Source organism: Anser anser (genome assembly GCF_964211835.1).
Source record: "Anser anser genome assembly, chromosome: 1".
Lineage (NCBI taxonomy): Eukaryota > Metazoa > Chordata > Aves > Anseriformes > Anatidae > Anser > Anser anser.
In genome coordinates, this window is record NC_139720.1 from 149,806,853 (window position 1) to 149,830,398 (window position 23,546).

At 42.1% G+C, this 23,546-nt stretch overlaps 1 protein-coding gene across 3 annotated transcripts in view; it reads left to right on the top strand.

Moving 5' to 3' along the window:
- Window positions 1–21,035, top strand: part of NAXD (NAD(P)HX dehydratase) — a 49,111-nt gene extending 28,076 nt beyond the window's left edge. For 2 of the 3 annotated variants that reach the window (XM_083826095.1, XM_083826094.1), the window contains exons 8-12: window positions 7,253–7,303; window positions 7,384–7,488; window positions 7,851–7,971; window positions 17,758–17,878; window positions 20,625–21,035. In XM_083826095.1, coding sequence (XP_083682221.1) covers window positions 7,253–7,303; window positions 7,384–7,488; window positions 7,851–7,971; window positions 17,758–17,878; window positions 20,625–20,775 — 549 coding nt within the window. In that variant the 3' untranslated portion in view covers window positions 20,776–21,035. Of the gene's footprint in view, window positions 1–7,252; window positions 7,304–7,383; window positions 7,489–7,850; window positions 7,972–10,976; window positions 11,097–17,757; window positions 17,879–20,624 lie in introns of those variants that run through there. The other variant, XR_014580501.1, reaches the window with a different exon arrangement.
- The last annotated feature ends 2,511 nt before the right edge of the window (window positions 21,036–23,546 follow it).

Here is a 23,546-nt window from a genome sequence, read left to right on the forward strand (position 1 = left end):
AGCTTGCAAGCAGAATTTATTTTCTAATATATGTAATGGGTCTTGATGAAAGTCATTCACGGTGAAGTGGGATGTTTATTTGCTTTCTGTGTGCAGGCTTATATTGTTGTTTAACTTGATTTTGATTCTTAAAAGCATTTGTAAGCAAAATGCTGGCACCGAATACCTTTTCAACTTTCTGAACGGTATTCAGCTAAGAAGACTAAAAAGAAATTGGCAGTGATAAATTCTGCAGTTCAACTTAAGTTTATTTGTTTCTTTTTAAGACAAAATGCCAGCAGCTCACCGTGCATGTCCCAAGCCAAATTTAACATTAACATAACCAACCATAAATTGGAAACCTTAAAGAGTTTGCTGTGGGAGTGTAAATGTTCAGTGGATGAGACAGCACGTGAAAACTCAGTGCATTTATTTATTCTGACTTACCATTCTTACTTTGGATTGAAGTAAGCAGGATTATTGCTTAAACTGGATTTGGATGGGTTTAGGGACGGGAATACATAAATGCAGCTTCCCAAGTTGTATCTAGTTGTGCATGAATTCGCAAGGCATAACTAAAAAGGAGCGCTCTGTCTTCTGCATAGCTGGGATAGCACTTCAGAGGCTTTTGCTTTGTTTTCTTGTGTTTCTTTGTGTGTTCAGACATGATGTTCGATTATGTCACTTCTTTTAAAATTTAACATATGATTGAGGCAGACATTAAGCTGCAGTTTTCTTCCAAGTCAGCAACTGATCTGCTTTGAATTCAAAAAGAGAATCCAGAAGTGGATCACTCTTATCTTTTTTTTTTATGTGGAACAGAACAGTTTTGATTAACCAACATCTTACAGCATTTTCAGCTTTGTTAGTTGCAACAGCAGCTTTTAACATTTCCTAAAGCACCTGATGAGGTACTGAGGTACTCTTTAGAGTTGTTTTCACTGTCTGCCTGGCTTAAAAGAAATGCTTTCCTGTGCACGTGAAAATTGATTTTGGAAAAGAGGGCCTAGCATATGATAATAGAGGTAAAAGACAAAAGACCCAGTTAAATTGAATTTAGCAGAAACCATGAGATAAAGATGCTATTTGTGTCAAAGAAGGGATATTTGTCTCTGTTAAATGATTCATTCAGGTGGTCTGAGTTGTGGTTAGTAGTTAATCATTTTGTACGTAAGGTTTGAGAGCTTAAAATGATTAATGAGCTAGTGATAGTTACGCATACAGAAATCTATAAAGTAAAACTGAAGCAATTAAGCTAGCTAAAGGTAATTTATATAGATGTTGGCTACAAAGTGAGATTCTGATTGACGATGCTGGATTTTGAAAGGAGGATGAATTCTTGTATCACTTTGTAGATGACACAAAGGTGACGATGCAAAGAGCCTCAAGCAGAGGAACTCCAGTTTTAACAATTTTCAAAACCTTCTGTATCAAATCCCCTCTCGTTAGGGAAGCTTCTTTCCCACCTCCCCCCCCAGCAACCGTGGCTGTAGCCTTGAGCACAGCTTGGACTTGGAATACGTGTCTACCTCTAGCTGTGCAAGATTACACACTCGTGCTTGCCAAGCCCATTTTCCAAGCCTCTCTGCTACAGAGCTGCATCCTGACCTCTGTGCAGCTGAGGCCATGCTAACTCTGCATTATTCCAGGTCTGAAGCAAGGAACACAGAAATGTTTCCTCAGGTTTTTAGTGCCTCTCTGTAGGAGCTGGCATGCAGTGTGCTGGGGTGGGACTTGTTTTTAACTCCCAGGCACCTTGGTGAGAGGTGGGGGCTGCAGAAACATTTCCAGCTGCAGTATTTACAGGGAAATTTCTGTCTATTTCTTCCTTTGTATCTCTTTCTCCCAGGCAAAACTATGGATCTGGGCTTGCTGGATGAGAGTAGGTAGGGTCCACGTGGAAAATACAAGGCAATAGAGAAGCATTTCAACAGCAGTTTCCAACCCTTGGAAGGCAGTAGCAACTTCCAGTAGTGTTTTATTTGTAAAGGGAGCTGCTATTCCTTTTTGATCATTTATGGTTGTACAAGACATAAGCAGTGCCAGGTTCTGCCCTTTTGCATGTCTCTGCCACTCGGAAGCTAGGAATTGTTGCTGCCTCGAGTCTGGCTACTCCCGCTTAGTTGGACAGTCCAGTGTAGTCAGGTCAGCAGCACGTGCTGCTGGACTGCAAAACCAGTCGCCTGGTTTTTAACCAGTATTTCAGAAGTGGTATTTGAGCTTTCAAAGAATGGGCCTCCCATCTCATCTCTCTTAGAAATCTGATTATTGGCAAGTTGTAGGCATGCAAGCTGTTGTTTAAAGGATCTCACCTGCTTAACAGCCCTCCTAAGACATTTCGTCTTTACTTCGGAGCATCTAGCAAAAAATTTCACAACATACTTGGCATTTGCAGACTGCACTAGAATACGTTTCGGTGGGCTGAGGGCAAGATTATGCTGCTTACCGAAGTGTTTGGATGTCGTCGTGGTCAGTGCTATCCAGCATGCTGAGTCTTGAACTTCTTTTTGAACACGTGGGTAAGGAATTTAGCCAAGAGTGAGCCAAGACGTGACTCTTTTGCAGGGACCTAGGAAATGCAGCGTTCACTGCTCGTGTCAGTAAGGGAAACCTTGCCCACAATATCTCTCCTGTGCAAGGTAGAAAGATGACTGTGCTGTATCCTTAGTGAAAATTAACTGTTGTTGTGGGGTAGATGTTGAGTCATATGCTGCTTTTGTGGTTTTCTGTTTATTTCATTAAAATTCAATCTTCTGTTAAAACCATTGGCTCCAATTTCCTGATTCTTCCCTTTGCAAATACCGAAGGCCAAGGTTATTGTGCGGCTAAACCAGTTCATCAGGAAAACCACAAGAAGCGATACGGCTGATAGTACGTCGAAAACCATTGCAGGCATTCTGCTGCCAATCCACATCTAATTAAAAAAGCTGGAAAACACATTTAAGTCAGGTGTAGGCAAAACAATGCATAATTGTCTTTTCCGAGGAGCCGTGGAGGGCCAGGCTGTACACTGTTTAAATCAGGCAGAGTAAATAGGACATGTATGTATGCTATTGCTTGTTTATGGGCTTGCAGGGAGGTGTCCAGACTGACTGCAGAGTACTGCAAGAAGCTGTGGACGCTCACCTGGACTTTGCTGCCTGGTGCGTTCTCCGTGTGCAGCAGGACTACAAAGCTCAGTATCTCTGACAAAAGGCTGTCCAAAATCCCCAAAATGTTAGGGCTCTCTGTATGAAAGGTGAAGATTAAAATTCGTGCCTCACTGAATATCACAGAGGAAGGGTCTGGGTTTCAGTCTCCGATATCTTGGCTAACCCAGTTGGCCGTAGGCTGTGAAGCTGGACGACAGCAGCACATCGCTTTTGCTTCTCCTTGTTGTCCTCTCTGCTTCGTGACCAGTGCCAAGGTTGCCCTGTCAGGCCAGTCCTTCATTTTGGGTGTCCCTGAGCGCTTATGAGACCCCAAGTGAAGGACGTGCTCCTGCCCTCTCCTGCACCAAGCTGAACCACTGGTTTTGCAGCGTAGTAGGTTCTGTGTAAGGAAATGTAGTCCATTGGAATACCTTGGAGCTAGAATCTCCAAAATCTTAATGCTCAAAACGCCATTTGAGGGGAAGGGGCAACGTCTTGGTTTTGTCATTGATACCTGTATGCGATGCTGTTTAATTATGTGACTGGCGTTTGGAAACCTGCCTTAACTTGATATCAGGTGCATTCTTGGTAACATTTCTTAGTAGTTTTAATTAGCAATGTTCTCTTCTATGTCCTTTTGCATATAAGTAATTGTTACACGGGATAAAAGTGAACAGATGGCTCCCGCTCATACAAAGAGTCCCATTAGAAACCATTAAATACATTCTGGTGCAAAAGTAGTTAGTCTGAGCTGTATTAATTATACAATTAGCAGAGAAGATTTTTCTGTATGCCGCAAGTATTAACACGGGAAAGTCCGTGCCAAATATGAAGAGGCAGATTTGGCTGAAAATTCGTTGTGCTTCCATAAATAAAATACCCTGCATAGAGGAGGATGTAACCGTTACTGCTCTGTACCCCTCTTACTCAAGTAATTATTGTATGCGGTATTTGCAGTAATAGAGTGTTTAAAAGCAGGGTTTGTCTCACCTAATTCTTGATGTCTAGAAACAGAGCATTAAGTTTTCTCTCCTCTCTCTGTGGTAACTGAGGAGGGACAGGTATGTTTGCTGGCGATGCATCCCGCCCTAAATGCGGTGTCTAAGCCAATGGCACTCTCACGGTGAGCCATTTCACCCCTAAATGGCAGCAGGTGAGGTGAGTCCTGTCCCCAGTCAACGGGAAGCAGAGGTTCTCCGATGAATGCTGTGTCCTTCAAAAGGTGGTTGTCTTATGGGGGCTTATATCTCTGTTTTTATGGTTACCACGTTACTCGTCTCCCCAGAGCTTTGTCTCTGAGGTTCCTTGTCTGTCTCCAAGCAGCTTCTGTCTGGGTTTAAGGAACAGGAGGAAAGGAGAATAATTACTTTTGGATTTTTGTTTTTGGAATAAAAAATGAGCTTTCTAAACAAGGCAAAGAACTTTGTATCCCCTGATTATTTGTTTTATAAGGAGAGAAAGAGAAAGCAAAGATCGCTTCAGTAAGTTAGATTAGAAATTGGTACCTCAGAGACTCAGTACACAACAAAAGTTGCTTGGCCAGTAGATTTTTCTTAACTACATCTGAGTAGAGGTCAGATGTCTCTCATAGATTGTGGAGGGCATGTTAGAGAAGTGGGAGCTCAAAACATTATTAGGAAGAAATGCCTTATTTCTCCAGAATGTACCAGTGACCTCACCTTCCAGAAGCAATTTACCTGTACATATACTTCTGTGCTTTGTGGCTTCCACTTTTTTTTTTATTATTATTATTAAGCATACAGTCTTTAGGTAAACAGTGGATCTTCAGAATTCATTGATTTAGCCTACTGTTAGATATGTAGAGAAATTCTAACCGCTAGGCAAAATCACAGTAGTGAGAAAACATGAAAAGGGGCCAGACGATAACAGCAACAGCCAGACCTTAACTGTTTCAGAAACAGAAAACATCTGGCCAAATTAATTCACTGGATTGATCATAATGAAGTTAGGAGAATCGTTTGGATGGATATTGACTTCTGAGATCTGTGTCTTGCATCAGGCTTCATTAGGGGAAATCTTTTTTGGTTTTAAAAAACAAACCGTCATGGAAGGTTGGCGTACTAAAACCGACATAGTGGAATAAACTGAGGATTCATATTAATTGGAAGTGGGACAGCAATCATTTAAGTGTACTGAAAGGGTTTGGGGAAGCTGCCAATGAGCAAAAATATTCTGTCTAATTAAAACTGGTTATAAAATAAGGTTGCAGTGAATGGTATTTGTGTCGTCAAAAATTCTGGGGGCTGATCTGAAAGCTTTCTTACATAGTGTCTTGCTAACCTCTGGGGTTCAGTGCGATGTGATATCTAATCAGAAGAGCCTAGTACAGTTCAGAAGTAATTGGACTTTTAGATGTATAACATTCATTTATGCAGGAAAAAAAACAGGGTGCCATATCCACAGCAGTATTTTATTATAACCAAGTGAGTCAAATTAAATGTAATTGTTAATGAACACAGTAGGGGCAAAGCGGTACAGTTTCTGTGAAGGAAAACTGAGCTGTGCACATCTGTGCTGATTAATATTAACGAATAAAGAAATTACTCCATCTCATAAATTTCTTAAAGTCTTTGGAAGAAAGGCTACCTAGTTTTCAATATGCCACAACTAATTCTAGGTATGTTCTAAGATTCCGTCCTTGCACAGCTGTTAAATATACTTATTTGTAAATTTGAATAATTTAGTACTAGTTGGATGGTATGAGTTGTGTAAAACTTGTTATTGCTTCAAAATTAAAGTAGCTGAGTATAAATGAAGACTTGTGGTGTTTCCCTGGAACCCCAAGAAGGATGGACACCTGGTGGGCTGTGAAACATAGCCCAAGCTGAGACCTGTGCAAGGGCGTGCATGTAATGGAAAGGTTTATATTCTGTAGTGGCTTCCAATTTAGCTGCAGCTGTGTTTTGAGAGATGTCCTCAGGCTTGTTGCAGTGGGTAGTGTTTCAGTCTCACACTTACGACACGAAAACAGTGCCTAAGCAAACAAAAGTAATGTTGGGTTAAAGCATGCTGCTAGATTCTGGTCATCCATTTGAAAACAGAAGGGAAACATTTCTGCTGAAACTGGAAAAAAAAAAGTCATGTAGGAGTGAGGATGTAGGTTCCATAGTTAATAATTTATGGGAAGCAACATGGGCTGTGTTTTTGACCACAATACAAGAACAGAGGTACACTCAATACCTTGGAAGTTAATTAAATGCTTCTTCCTTACTCCTTACCTAATTTCTTGATAACCTGTGGAGCTCGGTGCCATATGATAGCTGATCTGAAAAGCCTAATAATGTACAAAAACTATCAGACTTCTGGATGGATACCACTCTCTCTTATCTTATACAAGAAAGAGATAAACTCTCCAGCTTCAACAACAGAAGTTAGTAATGACCAACATTATAAAAGCTTGATTATCTCTCATTGCTCATTAAAAAAGCTTGAGCATCAGTTGTTGGTTGCCACTGCGCTGTTAGGAGAGAAAACAAGGGCAGGCAGTCTGCTGGTACATATTGCTTGCTGAGAAACAGTTTTGCAAACAGTCTTTTCTCTTGACCTTTTTGCTTTTGTTTTGAAGGCGTAAAACCTCTGGGGTCATGCGTGGAATGACATGTATTATGTACTGTTTGTCTCAGGGTGTTTGTTGTATAGGAACTTGAGTACTGCAATGAGGGCATCATCAGAAAGACAGCTAAGATTAGTGCTATAGTTATGGGTAGAATTTTATCATGACATTATTTATTTGGACTTTTTCTTTTAATTTGGAAATATATGTTTGCTGTGTATGACTTCAGTTAGCATATAGCCTTCTAGATCAGGGAGAGTGAGTTGGATTGTTTTTTTTTTGTTTGCATGTCAACACCAGGGTGTCAGTTGTAGAAACCCTGTTGTCACTGCTTCAAACTGGGAGAGAGCAAAGCAGCTGTAAAATTACCAGTTGATACGAAAATGTCTTCTCTTACTTTGAAGATCATAACAGAATTTTTTATTTCACTCTGAAAAAGCAACTTATATGACCAGATTTACTGTACAGCAGCTACCTTTTAGACAGGAAGAAAATGCAGAACTTATTTTGGATGTTACAAGCTTTAAATTAGCAAGCTTCTTAAAGTTATCTACATTTTTTCTTGCAGGGTATTATAGAAAAATCGAAACTCAAAGGAATTCCTATCATTATTGATGCTGTAAGTATATTTTTGATTCATTCAGTGGCTTGACGTTTAAGAATCTATTGAGAAAGTGTTCTTCTTACTGTTTTTTGCAGGATGGACTGTGGCTTATTTCCCAGCAGCCTTCTATTATTCAAGGCTACCAGCGAGCTATTCTTACTCCAAACTATATGGAGTTTAGTAGACTGTATGAAGCTATGGTGAGCTATTTTCCTTTTTTCAATTAAAGTATGTGCAAGTTTAGTCTTGTAGTCTTTATATAGATGAACACGTTATTACTGGACTAAACATTACGTGCTGTTTCATATATGCAAGATGAGCATTGTCTGGGTTTTTATTCCAGGGGATAATTGCCACAACAATGCATTTTCTTAAACAGCTCTTTTTTACAGAAGACCCTTTTAAAGGTATTTTTGGCACTGCAATGGGTATAGAATAAAAATACCTGGGAAGACTGCTGGTGATGCTTTTTCTTTTCCCTACACATGCTGAAGTGACATGTGTTAGAATTTTTTGTTCTAGTAATAAAATACGTACTGTGTATGGAATTCTTGTGTTGTAGCTTAGAGACCCCGTAGACAGTAGTGATCATCATGGATGTGTATTAAGACTCAGCCAAGCCATGGGGAATTTGACAGTTGTTCAAAAGGGAGAGCGAGATCTTATTTCAGATGGAGATAAAGGTAAGTGAAACCTTTTGCTTTTAGCAATGTGATTTTTCTGTTCGTTTTCAGACATAGTCCAGTGGTTGGATTGTATATTAGCTGCTTGACTGTTCCCCTGATGATCGAAGGGGAGGGAAGGCTGTCTAAAAACCATAAAATATCAACCTTTCGATGCTTTATGTAAGTTGATATTTTAAAAGAGTGCAACTTACTTGCTGAAAAAGTCAATGATTTTATTTCTCATTTAAATGGCGGTAATAATGTTTTACTCTAAACACGTATTGAGAAACTCATTTTTTATAAACTGTTTGAAAATCCTTAGCTGAGATGGTCTAAGTGCAGATGTCACTGCTAAACTAATGAAGAATAATAGTGGTGTTTCACCATGTGTTGGTGTGTCTGAAAAATGCAGATTTCTTGAGATTCGTGGACTGCTTATTGTCCACCATGGGGCTGTAGATTAGTGTGTGTATATATGACTCTCATGTTAGCCCTGACAATTTTTTTTAATTTAGCTCTAGATTGCCATTACAACTTTTTTAAACAGTCACTTACTAATATGGTTAAAGTATACTTAATGAAATTCGCTGCCTATCTTATGCTAAGATCGTTTGCTGTGATAAGTATAAAATTAATTCACGAGTGCCTTCATCCCATTTCGACTACATGGCATTACTTCACATACATAACAAGCAGCAGCTCTGCCTCTAATTACTTGAAATGCTAATCTCTGATAAATGTTTATGCGTTTTCAGAACCTTTTTGTATTTACAGTCAATTTTTCATTACTTGGAGCCATGGGAGTCATTTATAAGAGAAAAATACATGTAATATGACAGTTGGTTTGTGCAGAGACGCTTCCAGGTACCCCCCCGTTAGTACAGACACTGTAGCAGACTGTGAAGCAAGCTGGGACTGGAAATGGCGTAGTTATGCCTATGTGGTGAAGGGCTTTGTTGGGTCACGCAGTACCCAAGTAGCCCTGCGTCAAGTCTGCTGTCGTGTTTGCACCAATGGCAGGCTTGATTTGTAACCTTGGACATCAGTCCAAGGGAGAATGAACTCTGCCAGAGGAGAAAATACCCTAGCTCCAGTTTCTGTCAGCTAGAGAGCTTTAGAGCACTGTAGCATCTCTTCTTGCTGTGTTTTTGTGTCAACCGTGTTATTTTTATGCAGGTTTGTTGCTTTTGTAATGAATGTCAGGAAAATTGGTGACACCTTAGATTGAGCACATTTCCTAGTACATCTCTGTTCTTTTGAGTTGCTATTCTTGAGATAAGTGTACCCCCACTGCTTGCAGGAGAAAGGAGACAGTATCCATTGTCTCTTGTCACGCAGGATTCAAAAAGGGGAAGCATCTGAAAGTCTTTGCAATTTCAATTTTGAACGGTCAGGCGTGGCACAAATCTGGTGTATGGTGTGCTTTTGGGGCTTTTCATTGTTCTCCCTTCCCTCCTCCCCTTTGTCTTGTGTACTGATTTTTTCTCTCTTAGTTAAGTGGCTTTTTATTTGAAATAAAAAACAATTTTGTGGCTTTATAGCAATTGTTTGATATAGCTATAGGCTGTTTTTGTGTTCTTACATTGGCCCTGTGATTGATGCTTTCTCTCTCCTGGATTACAGACATTACAGGTAGCATTACTGAGCAATAAGAAAGCAGTTGTCAGGTTTAATGCATGTTACAGTGTCGACTACAAACACTGTTTTTAGGGTTTGTGTTGCTTGTAAGAAAGTTCCTGAGAATTTTGCAGAAATTAAAGACGTCAGCTTCCTTTTAAGAAGAATGTTCTTTGGGTCTGGGAGTTACTGTTGGTCAATTTTTGAAAGTCTCCTCAAATGCAAAATTACATTGAGAAAGGAGATCCTACCATCTGTTCTGGGCTGCAACGCAGGACACGTTGTCGTGCCACTGACCTTGAATTCTCTCCCAGGTTTTCCGCTCTTAACTTCTGCTTTTTTTCATCTGTCTGTTCTTTTGATCTGATGTCATTTTTTTTCAGCTGAGACAACATACATGATGATTCCAGTGTGAGGGAAATCCAGATCATTGGATCAGGCCAATGTCCTCTGAGCACAATGAAATATTACGAAAAGATCTGCGTACTCCTCTTGCCTTTTATTTTTCATATTGTCACCTGTCTATCGTGCTTAAGCCTTACCTATTTTCAGGCATTTCTTGTTTGAGCTCATGTGCTTAGCACGCTGATACTCCAGTTTCCAGATGTCACTTCTAAACTGTCTCCTTCGGGCATATAATGCATGCATACTTTCTGAAAAATTAAGTCTCAATGCTTTACAGAAAAATCAAAAATTGCAAACCCAGCTATGTAGCTTTGGTGTGCAGTGCTTGGCTGTTGTGGAGAGAAAACTTTCTGAGGATGTAGGGTTTTGTGGCAGGGAAAACCGTGTCTTGGTGAACAGTTTTTAGCTTCGAGTGATTGTAGTGGCTATTGTCACAATACTTTTGTTCATGTGTCTGTAGGAAATTGAGTGAGTAGGTTTACTTTTGTTCGTTTAAGACCAGAAAGGTTATCAAGTGATTTGACAGTGAGGTGGAAGTAAACGTGTTGGTGAAGGATTACTGTTAGCAAACAACTCTAATCTGAGCAAACTGGCACAATAAACTCTGATTGCAAGCTGAGGTATTAACAATTCAGATCACAAGTAAGGCATGTTTTACAAAGAGTCAAAGAAATTAGCCTGAGAATAGCATAACTAGAACCTTGGTAGATTCCCAGACTGTAAAAAAAAAACTGGACACTTTTGAGGTGGTTTTTTTTTTTTACAGATCACATTTTTTACAGACCACATCCAAGTGGTTCTTTGTGGCCTTAAAATCAGAACTGAATCACATACGTAGCCTGTGTGAAATCAGTAACAACCCTCCACTACAAATGAGGCCTTTCTAAAATGTCTCAGTTTCAGTATCGAGCTGCCAACTGCCCTGTAAACGTAATCAGCAAGATTTTAAATTAAGTTTTATATACTCTTTTTCTCTTTCCTTTTGCAATTTCACATTATAGCTTGGTCTACACTTGTTGATTCCCTGCTCTACAAAGATGAGCTTCACCATGCTCTTGGTAGGTGATATCAGTGCCATCACTGACCAGGGTAGGAATGAGTACTCAGCCTATGGGTAAAAGGTAAGTCAGCTTTTATTCACTACGGCACAGCTCTCTAAGGTTTTCTTTTTATTATTCATCGGAGAACTGGTCAATAATAAAGTGTGGTTATACCAGTCATAGTTCCTAGCATGTTTAAAATTTGGTTAGGTCCTTGAATTAGATCATTTGTTTTATTGGTTCTTTTATTTTCTTTTTTATTTATTTTTTAATGTTACAATGAGTTTTCCCTGTACTTTCCCCAGCACCCATGTTTGTCCTCTCCGCCCTTCCAAAAGGCAGACCTCATGGGTAACCAGCCAGTTGCTGCCTCTGACTACTTTTACCTGGAGCCAGTAGCCAAACAGTGTTTCCCTCCTGTTGCCCAGCTGCAGCTATGGTCAGGAGAAGCAAAGAAGCATGTGAGAGGGAGTATCGAGTACTGAGTATGGGGTAAAAAGCCATCTGTTGCACTAAATCCCCAAGCAGTACTTAAAATTTCTGCTGTTAATCTGCCATACAGCTGGAAAGAAAGCCATTCAGTGCGTCAGCCCCTGGCTCCCTTAGCTAAAAGCTCTTACAGTGTCCAGCTGCCCAGCAGATTCTGCCTAGATTTTAACCGGGAGGCAGTACCTTGAGCTCCACTCCTGCTTCTGCAGACCGAACAAAACAAGGAGGTCTTGGTGCCTGTCCACTGTCCCACCCTGTTTGCCACTGCATGTGCAGCCCAGCCTGTTGCCTCCCTGGCAGTACTCGTCCGTTATCACATCCATCCCCTGGCTCCTGCACCTATCCAAGGAAAGTAATACGAAATTCAGATTGTTTTCTTTCAACATAATTTGCCTGGTGTTTTGCACTCAAGGACCTAGCTAAGTTTTAAAAGCGTGATTAGGGAATACAAAAGTATAAGCACCCTTTATATAAAAGCCAACTTACATTTTCCACATCAGTTGAGTGAGGTTTCTCCAGCCCAGGTCATTAATATTGGTTTCCCTGTCTGTATGCAGTCTGGAACATGTTTCTGGGAGTCTCCAGTCTCCAGCTATGTAGTTTTGTGAACTAACTTGCAAAAGGAAAAAGATAAATTTCTTATTAGTATGGTATGTTGGTAAAAGGTTTTACTAAAGATCTGGTAATGGTCTAAACGTGAATCTTGCATTTGATGGAACAGAGTGGTTCTTGACAGCTAGCTACATTATGTTGCGTATCACAGAATATGTGGTGGCTTTACTCAGGCAGGCAGTCGAGCTCCACCACAGCCACTCTCACTCCCCCTCCTCAAAGGGAAAGGGGGAGAAAATATGATGTAAAAGGCTCAAGGGGTGAGATAAGGACGGGGAGATCGCTCAACAGTTATCATCACGGGCAAAACAGACTCAGCATAGGGAGATTAGAGAAATGTATTACCTATGACTAACTAGCTAGAGCACTGAGGAACAACAACAAACTACAAACACCTTTCCCCCATCCACCCTCTTGTATTTCCTGCCCCTGAGCAGCACAGGGGAGTGGGGAATGGGGGCTGCGGTCAGTCCCTAACACTTCGTCTCCGCGGCTCCTTCACGGTCCCTCTCTGCCCCTGCTCCCCGTGGGGTCCCTCCCACGGGATGCCGTCCTTCCCGAACTGAGCCTGCGGGGGCTGCCCACAGGCAGCAGCTCTTCCAGAACTGCTCCCACACGGCTCCGTACCACGGGGTCCATCCCCCAGGAGCAAACTGCTCCAGCACGGGTCCCCCACGGGTGGGCGGCAGCTCCCCCCAGACCCCTGCTCCTGCGTGGGCTCCTCTCCACGGGCTGCAGCTCCGGCCCGGGGCCTGCTCCTGCGGGGGCTCTCCATGGGCCGCAGCCTCCTCCAGGCCACATCCACCTGCTCCACCGGGGGCTCCTCCACGGGCTGCAGCGTGGAGATCTGCTCCGTGTGGGACCCGTGGGCTGCAGGGGGACAGCCTGCTCCACCAGGGACCTCTCCACAGGCTGCAGGGGAACTGCTGCTGCGTGCATGGGGCACCTCCTGCTGCACTGACCTTGGGGTCTGCAGGGCTGGGTCTCACTCCTCTTTCTCCCAGCTGCTGTTGTGTAGTATTTTTTTCCCCTTTCTTAAATCTGCTCTCACAGAGGCACAAGCAACATCACTTATTAGTTTGGCTCTGGCCAGCGGCAGGTCCCATTGGAGCCAGCTGAAACTGGCCCTTTTCTAACAGGGGGCAGCTTCTGGATTCTTCTCACAGAGGCCACCCGTTCAGCCCCCCACTACCAAAACCTTGCCACACAAACCCAATACAGCATAGAAAGTAGAAACATGAAACATTCCAATTAAATGAGATTATTTGTTGTTCTGTGAGGTAGCTGGTGTTAGCTGAGGAGTCATAGGGAAGTCAGAATGGTTGTACCTTTCATTTGCACATCCTTAGTTACTTTAGAATAAGTACAATTCTCTTGCTTTGTAAGAGGAAAGCAAGTGCAGAAAACTTGTTCAGGATGTCTGAAAATCATGAATAAAATTTTAATCTCCAGGCTGTCTTTTGGTCTGTAGCCTCAGTAAATGTGGTGCTTCACATAGACTCTTTAGCCTTCTTTTCATCAGCAGCAATAAGTGTTGAGCCTTAACTAGCTTTTCCATATTTCACAGTCTGTGTTCTAAATAAAAACATCAAAAATTATGTCCCTGTTTTTTTTCCACTACTGTGAATATTGTAAATCAAGAATATTGCAGACATAAGTTACTTTTTACACTGTATGTGAGCCTTCAGTTTTCTAACTGCGACACATTTAGTAGCTAGTATTATAAGTAGGGCTGCCCATACAGAGCTGTATCGAAATTCATGCTTTCCATTTAACTCACAGTGTTTGATCTCAGCAAAACTACTGAATTCATTTATTTATTTTTTAACTCAGATGACAGCTATTTTCAGTTACATCGCAGGCTGGTTTTTTAATTAAATGTATAATAGCCATAAATTTGTCATGCTTCTGGGGCTTGATCTGCCAGCACAGTTTGGGCTGTTAGCTCTTTTGGCTTAAAACTTGCTGGCAGCGGTATAGGGAAGCAAGAGGCAATGATCTGAGTGCTTGCCCAAATGCTAGTTTTTATCTTATCTTCAAGGCATGTTGAAAAGGGAGTGATAGTAACTTATTTTATGGCCTGATGTATGTTAGGCATAGAAGCTACTTAATAGCTTGCCCATAGTTACCCACAAAGTTTGGGGCTGAATTTTGAATTTTTTAGTACTAAAACTCATAAATTTCTACTTTCCAGTATTCTGTCAGTATGACAGCCTTCATTTTTTTGTTTCTGTGGCACTCGTATTTCAGTACAAATTGTTTTAATGGACTTAGATAAAGCAAGAAATCTGGGTGACTATATGACCAACACGTTGTGTTTGCTGCACACAGCTCTGGCAATATTTATGTGCCGTTTAATCGCTGAGACTACGCTGAAACCGTTGAAACAGGGCTGTGGTTGTTCTGACTTCAGCAGACCTCTCTTGCCGTATTTCATTCAGTGATTTCATCAGTGATAATTTTATTTCAGCTAGCCTTTTGATACTACAGTCTCTGGATGCTCCATGGATAGGTGGTAGGGAGTTGTTGCTTTGTTGCTTGGTTGTGTTTTTTTTTCGGGAAGTCGCTTGGCATAAATTGTTTTTCATTAAAAGTCCGCCTATTAATTATACTGAGTTAGTTTTTCAATTTTTCACCCTTTGAAATAATGCCTTCAGGTTTGATTGCCAGGACCTATTAAGAAACAAAAGCGGACTCCCTGCCCCAGCAGCCAGTTTGACTGGCGTTAGCTGCTTGTTCCTACGTCTAAAGGCCTGTCTGTAGGACTTTACGTGAACCTCTCCATTACTTTGATTGGGACTGATGTCAGACTGCTTGACCTTAAGTAGCCCTGATTGCTGTCTTTCAACACTGACAAATAGTGGTGGTTTCACTCTTTCCAGTGTCCCTGCTGTTCAACATTCGGTTCTCTTTGATCTCCTCAGCTCTTCCAGAATTAGATGAACCTTGCTTTCTAGGCCTTCTCATTTACAGTGTTCATCGCTATCCTCACTGAGCAGTGGGCAGAAAAATCCTTCATCCTCATGTGAATGCATCTCTCTTCATCTCTCCAGGGAAGAGCTTTCTGCCTTTCCTACATCACCACAGAATACCCCGTCATGTCCATCTAATAAAGGCCTTGTAAGGCTGCCACTTGTTGCTGCTCGGTGCGACGTACCGGGAGGTCGCCCACATGGTTGCTGAAGAAATGCTCAATCCAGTGGGCCATGGACATTTGGTCGGGGTTGTTGGATCGGTGGTGAGAGTGAGGAAGATAGCAGTTCATTTTTATTGCTCTAGGAGGAGGTTGGGAGAAGCATCTCGAAGACTTTGTACTTTGTGGATTTGGCAGCATGCCAGTCTGTCGTGAGGGTAGTGCGGGATTCCTTCTTTTATTTTAAAAGCTCTCAGCAGTGGCGATTGTTCAGAGGACTTTTTCATTCCTTTCCACACTGCCTGTCGTTCATCATGCTTTTATTTTGAGATATTTTTTGAGGAACTGAGCCTCTGTGCAAGAACTTGCCAAGCATTATACCTTTCCCCCTCATTCAAGTGAATTTCCTGTAATTCTGCTTCTTTGAAGCTATTGCATGGATTTGTTTTCCAGCATCTCTGTGCGGAGTACAAAGGTCTGCCTTTGTTGCTGCCTGTGAGGTAGTCTGCACATATTGGAGACTTACTTACATAAAAAAAAAGAACACAAACAAAAGACCACTTTTTGTAGCAGGGTATTATAATTGGCCTAGTTTGAGGAGATCTTACTTTCCTACACAGCTCAAAACTGGCTGGAAGGTTGTGGGGCTACAGAATAGTGGCAGATGGTGACATACAGCTAATAAGCAGGGGCTTGTGCTCGGCTGTCAGTCAGAAGGCCTCAAAGCTTTTGAACAGAGGATTTCCATCCTGCCTCCTGCCAGGAGTTCAAGACCTCAAAGTGAAAATCCTGTGAGATACCGTCTTCAAAGTAGCAGAATTAGAGGTAATTTCTCCGAAGCGCTGTATTAAAAAAAAAAAAATCCACCTAAAAGGGCATACCTTTTTTCAGATACCTAACTCAGAAGTGTATTACACTTGTGAAATTTGACATTAACTACTGCTCACTGAGGAACACAGGCGGAATCTTAATTTGGGACCGGGGGAGGGGAGGGGAGACGAGTGATTGGGAAAATTAACTGCTGGGAACGCTGCAGTGGTGTCTGCTGTGTGCACGGTGACTAATGAATCTTTGCCCTCCCAGTGGCAGCAGAAATGCACAACTGCCTGGCCTCATGAGCCCAGCAATTACCGCTGGAAGAATTGGTAGGAAATGGGAGTGAAGTGCAATTCTCCGCTGCACTGCATAACAGAAAGCAGCAATGAGCTATGCGGATGAACTGGAAACAGTTTGCTCGTGTTAAGCAGTTTTTTACGTCTTGCTATTTAAGAAGGCTTACCTGCAAGGCCTTCAATTTTTGTACAGACAGATTTTTCCCGTTATCTAAGAGATATGTTCCCTCTAAAAATATGAATAGTACTCCCTCTAAAATGCCTGGGCTGCTCTCTTCATACATCTTGGAGAAACTTAGCCCAGGTGACTGCAGGAAACTGAGGTAAAGGCTGTTGTCCCAGCAGTGTCTTGCTTTAAATGCTTGCTTGTGTACATAGCTGGCCCAGGAATGCACAGTCCATTATGTGCATACTCCTGAGCCCATAGCTCCTGAGTACCTGACTGGAGATCCTAAAGGTTGCTACGTGGCCACCACCGATACTATCAGCTCTTCTGTTCTCCTAGGAGAGGAAAAGAAAGTTCTATTTTTTTCTTTTTCTTTTTTTCTTTTTTCTCAGCCTAGCAAGGAGAGCTAAGGGCAGATACGTACCCACGAGAGAGTTTGGAGAAGGGTAGCAGAGTTGTTGGTGTTCTCTTTTTGTGTGCCTTACGTGTCCTTCAGGCTTCTTCCTTGGGCTTGCTGAGAGTGGAGAGCAAGGGAGTTACGTTCAGTGAAACCATTTGCATGTTCTTTGTAGTTAAAGCTCTGCAGAGATCAGTTTGACAAAGGACCTTTGTATATTTAAAACAGAAATGGAACATCTGATACTCTGACAGAGCCTATCCGCGGTGACACCGCTGACGGAAACGCATGGGCTGTTGATGGGCAGAAAAAGAGATCTCTTTTTGGCTGTATTTTTACAGAGCCTAAGGAAAAGACTGCTTTCGGTAGTTTCTTTCTGATGCACGTGGAAGAAGGCTTCAGAATGTAGCTCTGCTGAGTTCAAAGAGCATTTGCTCTTTGTGAAACCCCTTGCCTTACATTTGTAAACGCTGAAGGTCGGAGGCTCTGGAGAGCTGCGTCTGTGCAGTGGCTCAGTGGAGGGATGTGGTCCAGCTCGGGTTGTGTGCGTGTTGTGGCAGTGTCAGCAGTATGTGCAAACACGAATCGCTGGTTCTGTGCAGGCTGAGATGGAAAACGTAAGGTGCATACGTTGTGTTGTTACTTAGAAAAGACTGAACGGTAATTGGAAAACTATTTTTAAAATGTTAACGCTTATTTTTTTTTATGAGTAGTGTATTTCAGCATGTACTGCTGCCTGTGAATTTCTTCTGAGTTTAACCCTCACAGCTCCAGCGTTGTTGTTGTGAATAGACGAAAAAATGCACGACTGTTTTTGGTTTGTTTGTTCACAGTACTGGTGTGCAGCCATGAAGGAAGCAGCCGGAGGTGTGGAGGACAGGGAGACCTCCTTTCTGGTTCTCTGGGAGTCTTAGCGCACTGGGCGTTTATGGCTGGAGCTGAAAAAACAAATGGGTATGAATATTAATTAATAATTTATTAATTCTTGTTAGTCTGTGTTCCCCTGTGGCAGCTGCTGTAGACCTGCCTTAGAACTTTTCAGATAAAATTGGGACTAAAATATCCGTGTACTTTTAAAAACATAAGTGTGTTGTGATGCAGTCCCCTAGTTACTGCTACAGTAAGAAAAACTCACATCTGCCACATTTGAATCACAAGAGTGTGATCCTGGCTCAATTCCCAAAGACACTTACATGTGGAATGTATGTTTTCAAAACAGTTGAATGCGGGCAAAAAATATGAAGAATAAGTAAGCGGTGGTCACTCACAGTAATATTTCTGTAATTCAAAAATAGCTTATTTAGTTTTGTTTTTGTAATTTGGTGAATTACCTTGCATTGTACCTAAGTAATACAGTGGGACAGGTAAGTTGAAACTGGGAAACAAAATACAATTTCAAAGAGGGTGACCGTCGAAAGGCCAAGTGGCAGACTGGTTTGCTCATACATCAAGCAAACCTGCACCTGCAGCTGACTGCTGGCTCTCTTGTTAAATGGTGTCAATTCCTCTCTGACTAGTTGGTCCATATAGCTGTGTAGTCTTTCTGTGAAAGTAGCTTCTTTAAACAGAACTGAAAGGAACCTTAAGACAAGTAGTGAGAGAAGAACAGTCTCTTCCCAATAAGTAATGAGCTATAAACTGTGGACTGTAGTCTGAAGTCATGCTTCAGACTTATTCTTACTCTAAATAGTCATTTAAAAAATACCCTTAGTTCGCTCTTATTTTCAATAATTTATTATGCCTGTTAATGTGGAAATTGTTCACTAAGTAACAAGATTTCCCCATATACCTTTGAAATATGTTGTCTCTTCGTGTGACTGCATGTCCCTCTAGTACAGTAGCAGCAGTAGCCGTATGCCCTTTGGTAGTATATGAGATCACAGATTGTATGAGAAGTCAATTTGGAGCGTTCCATTTCTTCTGCTGAAAAAAAATCGATTTTACCATCTCATTGTTTGTCTTGTCCAAAGATTTTCTTTTCAGTGTTTCCTCATATGGCAGTCTGTCGTTTTCTAGGTATCTTTTCAATCCTGTTTGAACTCTTTCAGTCTCAGGGGTATTTGTTTTGAGAGAAGATATCCAGGGCTGAATGCAGTTCTGAGCTAAGGCATGTAGCTGACTTCCCTGGTTTTTGTTTGGGCTCTTGGTTTTCGCCACTTCTGACCCACTCCTTGTGGATGAGTTTTGCCTTCTTGGGCTGCCCCGCTGAGCGTGGCTGGCTGCAGTCATCACCAGAGCCTTGCTCCAGGTCCCATCTTTCTCTAGTCAGCGTGTTAAATTCCAGATGTAGCAATCCCTGTCCCCATAATATAAAGTAAAACTTACCTAAAGCCTGTGTATCCCATAGATGCTCCCTTTCTCCATGTCACCTAGTTCTCCCATAGGTTTTTCAGTTCTTTGTTTCTGTATTCCTGTATATTACGCTACTTCCTTTCAGAGATTCTCTTTCTTTTCTAAGTCTGCATTTTGATCACCGTAATTTGTATTCTTTTCCTGTTGGTGTTTTTGTTTTTGCTGCCATTTCAGGAGCGAAGAGGTCTGTTGTAATGTTTTAGACACTACATGCAGTCACCTACGGTTCGGTGCCCATGGGATTAACTAGCCTGTCCCTGCGGTACTGGTAGAGCACTGTGCTAGGTCTCCCAGTGAGAACGAGGGACCAGCTGAACCAGCCTTTAAAACTCTGACATATCCAGAATGAAAACTGAAACCAGGGTTCTTTGTGTATCTGAAGTTGCAGCTGTTGCTAGAAGAGTAACTTCATTTTACTTAATTAAAAGCGTGAGTTCATTTTTGCATGGTGCACAACAGATCAGTATTAGATGTTGGAGAAATCAGCAAACACAGGCTGTGTTCTCCAGGCTCTCCTGATGTGGGCCCCTGAGGGTCTTCCAGGCAGCTCACTCAGAAACTCCGCCGTTTTATAGGTGAAGGAACCGCGGGAGTGATTCTTCAACAAACACGTAGCCCAGAAGTCAGCAGGCTCTCAGTGACTTATGGACAGCTTTTTCCAAGCTCTGGGCTGAGCTTTTTGAGGGTTTTAATCAGTCAACAACTGGTGCCTAGGGCTGGCTGCGAAATTATTCTGCTGTTTTCATCTGCTCCGGGACCGCAAAGGCAGCAGAAATGGCTCCTGTGGCCCAGCCTGGGAGAAGGTGCTTTGGAGGTGCCAGGTCCGTGCTGGGGGAGGTTCAGCGCCTGAGTAATGTGGACAGGGACGTGCTGTCAGGCAGCTCATAAACGCAGAAAGCATTAAGGGAGTGTGCCTTGATTTCTGGCGTGGCCCGCAGCTGTCCCTGTGCTCTTTGTAAGCCGATTTAATGAAATGTGATGGCTCCTGGTGCAGTCGGTGAGGTGTTTATACATAGCTGAGTCTGTGCGGGACCACCTGGTTGTCCATGGAATACCTTCTAACCCGCTTCCTGAGCAAGCGTGTTTTCCTTTTGCATCCTTCGGCGTTGGTGTTGTTTCTTACTCAGTCGTGCTGAGCCATGGGAAGAGCAGTGTGAGTTAAAAAATACTCGGCCAACAATGCCCTGCAATGCAAGAGTTTAAGAAATGCAAGTGTTTGTCCCTCCCAGCAGTGCTGACAAACATTTATGGGTACAAAGATTATGTCTGCCACCTTATGAATTACACAAAACTGCTTTAGAAAAGCACTGTCCAGATATTGTTTGTAATTTTATTTTTTTCCTTTTAGTCAAAATCCCTTCCTGGTGGCTGCGTTTGGAGCTTGCTCTCTTACGAGGCAGTGTAACAACCAAGCCTTTCAAAAATTCGGACGTTCAATGACTGCCTCTGACATGGTTTCAGAAGTTGGAACAGCTTTTAACAAACTTTTTGAAACCTGAAGCCAAAGCAGCGCAGAAGAAAAGGAAGAACAATGACTGCAAGAGTAATTGCATTTACAGTAGAATTTAAATAAGTAATGCACCCTTTCAAGTGCTGTAGCAGCATTGGTATGCTAGGTAGATTTTTTTTTTTATTTTTAAGAATAGAAAAATATGATTAATGTAGATATTTTCTAAGAGTTTGGAATACGAAAATGTTTTGGCTGAAATAAGCTGTAGTTGCAGATCTGTTATAATATAATAAAACTAAACTGAAAGTATTCCTCTGTTCTTTTTGATAGTTATTGAGCAATAACTAAAGTTTGAACAGCAAAAAAAAAATGCACTTGATACTTAGATAAGAATAAAATTCTTCCACCAGCTCAACTGAATTTCTTGGATTGCACCAAGGTTGTCATGATTTCATTCTTAGGCCGTCTGTCTAGAATTAACTGCTGCACTTCATTTTTTGCCATGCTAGTATATTTACTTTAAGAAGCAAAATTAAGCCTCGTTGGAAAGGGAATGCATGAGAGTTGCTTTAGATTTTGAATGTAACTAGTTGCCTTTTTCCATTCCCAGTCCCAGAGGCAGCATTCCTCTCAACAGCGCACCCCTTCCTGCCACGTCTTGGTTTCTGGGAGAAGACTCCCCCATCGCAGAGTAAGGGCATCCTGTAGGTATGTTAGCAGTGAGCAGTAATTACACTTACCTGAAGAAGAACTATTTAAAATCCCTTTAGCTAGCCTCAGCTCACCTAGGACTCAGCGTGATGAACTTTGTGAAATCATCCTTTGGGGCGGTTCTAGGCGGGTAAGGAGCGTAGTGCCACCTAACTGAGCTGGTCAGGCGCCGGTGATAACGGCAGAGCGAGGCGCTTTTAAGACTCAAATTGCCTGCTGAGCCGGAGCTCTGAGAACGCGGCTGTACATGTGCATAAGTGGCTATTTATTAACCAGCAAGAACTGAAGGAAAAGGCAGACGACAGCTCCTATCTGTCCACTCTTAGTGATACATAGGCAGTCACAAGTCAAAGGTAGGGATAGAAAAAGGGTGGCAGGTGCTCGAGCTCTGGGTTTAGAGGCGTTTTGCTCTGCCATTATTACCAAGACAGCTCTTCTGCTGTTACGAACGTATCTGTCTGGCTTGCTGGCAGAACAGATGAGTGTCGGATACAAAGGGGAAGTTGGGTTTTGCACAATATCATTTCCTAAATTTTTGGAAATTCAGTCAAAGCTTGTAAGGATTGAACCAGTGTGGAGAAAGGGGCGAGTTCATTCGAAGTACTTCCACAAAACTTTCAGTGAGGTCTGGAAGCAGGTGCTACCATTGGACCTACAGCCTAACTCCAAGTGTATATACTCGTTAAAGCGCAGGAACAAGCATATGAAGATGTGTCTAGTTACCACAGCAGGTGTTATATATTCATTGCAACCACTCTTTTTTTTCCAGCGGTCTAACTGTAGGCTGGAACACAGCATCACTCATAGCAGGTTCTTGTTCTCGTACCTTGCAATAGCTCCCCACAAAAGGCACCTGAAATCAGGCTGCTCTCAGTACTTCCCCTCCCGCCCTTATCATTAATACTTCTGTATGCACTGTGACTACTACCTCACCCCGATGCATTTTTGGTTTTCTTTGTAAACCAGTTACCTATTTTTAAAATAGGTTTTTAAATGTTTGCTCATTTTGGTCTATGAGGGTTCACGGACTTTTTAGATTAGAGCAACTGTCTGTCTGCTCATAAGAGATGGATTTTTGGTGTTTATTTTAAGCAATTTTGTAAACTGTCTACATCCCGGGGGAAACCAAGCTACTATTATTTTTCCCCTTGAACCTATTGGAGAAGCCCAACTCCTTTTAAATAAAGTCAGAAAGTTAAACTGATTTTAAAACAGCTGCTGGATTTCCTTCAAAATACCGAGCGTTTCTGTATGTAGAACATGATGGTATTCTATCCAAACGGCATTTGTAGGCAAAGGCAATCAAGTAACAGGTATCAGTAGAGATTTCAACCTGCCATGTCGGTTTTAAACCTACACAAAAGTTGTAACTTTGTTATTCACTAATGTATGCAAATTGTTACAATTTTAAAGCATTCTGGAAATGTAGCAGTTTCTTTCAGTAGGAAATAAAAACATAGCAAATCAACCCGCTGGAGTTTGGTGTCTTCTGATTGCACTTCCCCCAGAAGCCGAGCTGGGGGAAGCGTCTGCCGTTCCTTCTCGTTTGCCACTGGTGTAAGCAATGCAGCCACTAACAAATGTAAAATACCAACAGTGTCACATGAGCGGCTGCCGAAGTGCTAACGAAGACTCCCCCTGCCTTCCATGGGAGTGCTGGTGACTGAAAACAGGCTGTGCTTAATAAACTCCACTTAGTATAAAAGAAAGCCTTTATCCTTGTGAATAGATTAAGTGTGTGAATTTCAGGTGAAACTCCTCGTATATGAGCCTATGTTCTTATTTATCGTCTCACAAAGTGATTTAAACATACAAAAACACACTGGTAGGGAAGTAAAAATACAACCAATAAAATAGACATTGCCTGATGTATGAGGCAGGCTTCCCTGCATCCCTCTGTCCACACCATCCAGGCCATTTTATAAAGCAAGCAGGCAAAAGAGAAGCAGTATTCTGATTTAACCTTCTGTGTTACCCGAGGTATTCTTGCCTGCATGGCTGCTATCACATAAGGACCATTTTCCTTTCAATGCTTACCAGGGATGCAAACGGCTGGCTTGCCCTTGGGCCTGACCCTTTGTGCAGTCTTGGGCAAGTACGGTACAGCCC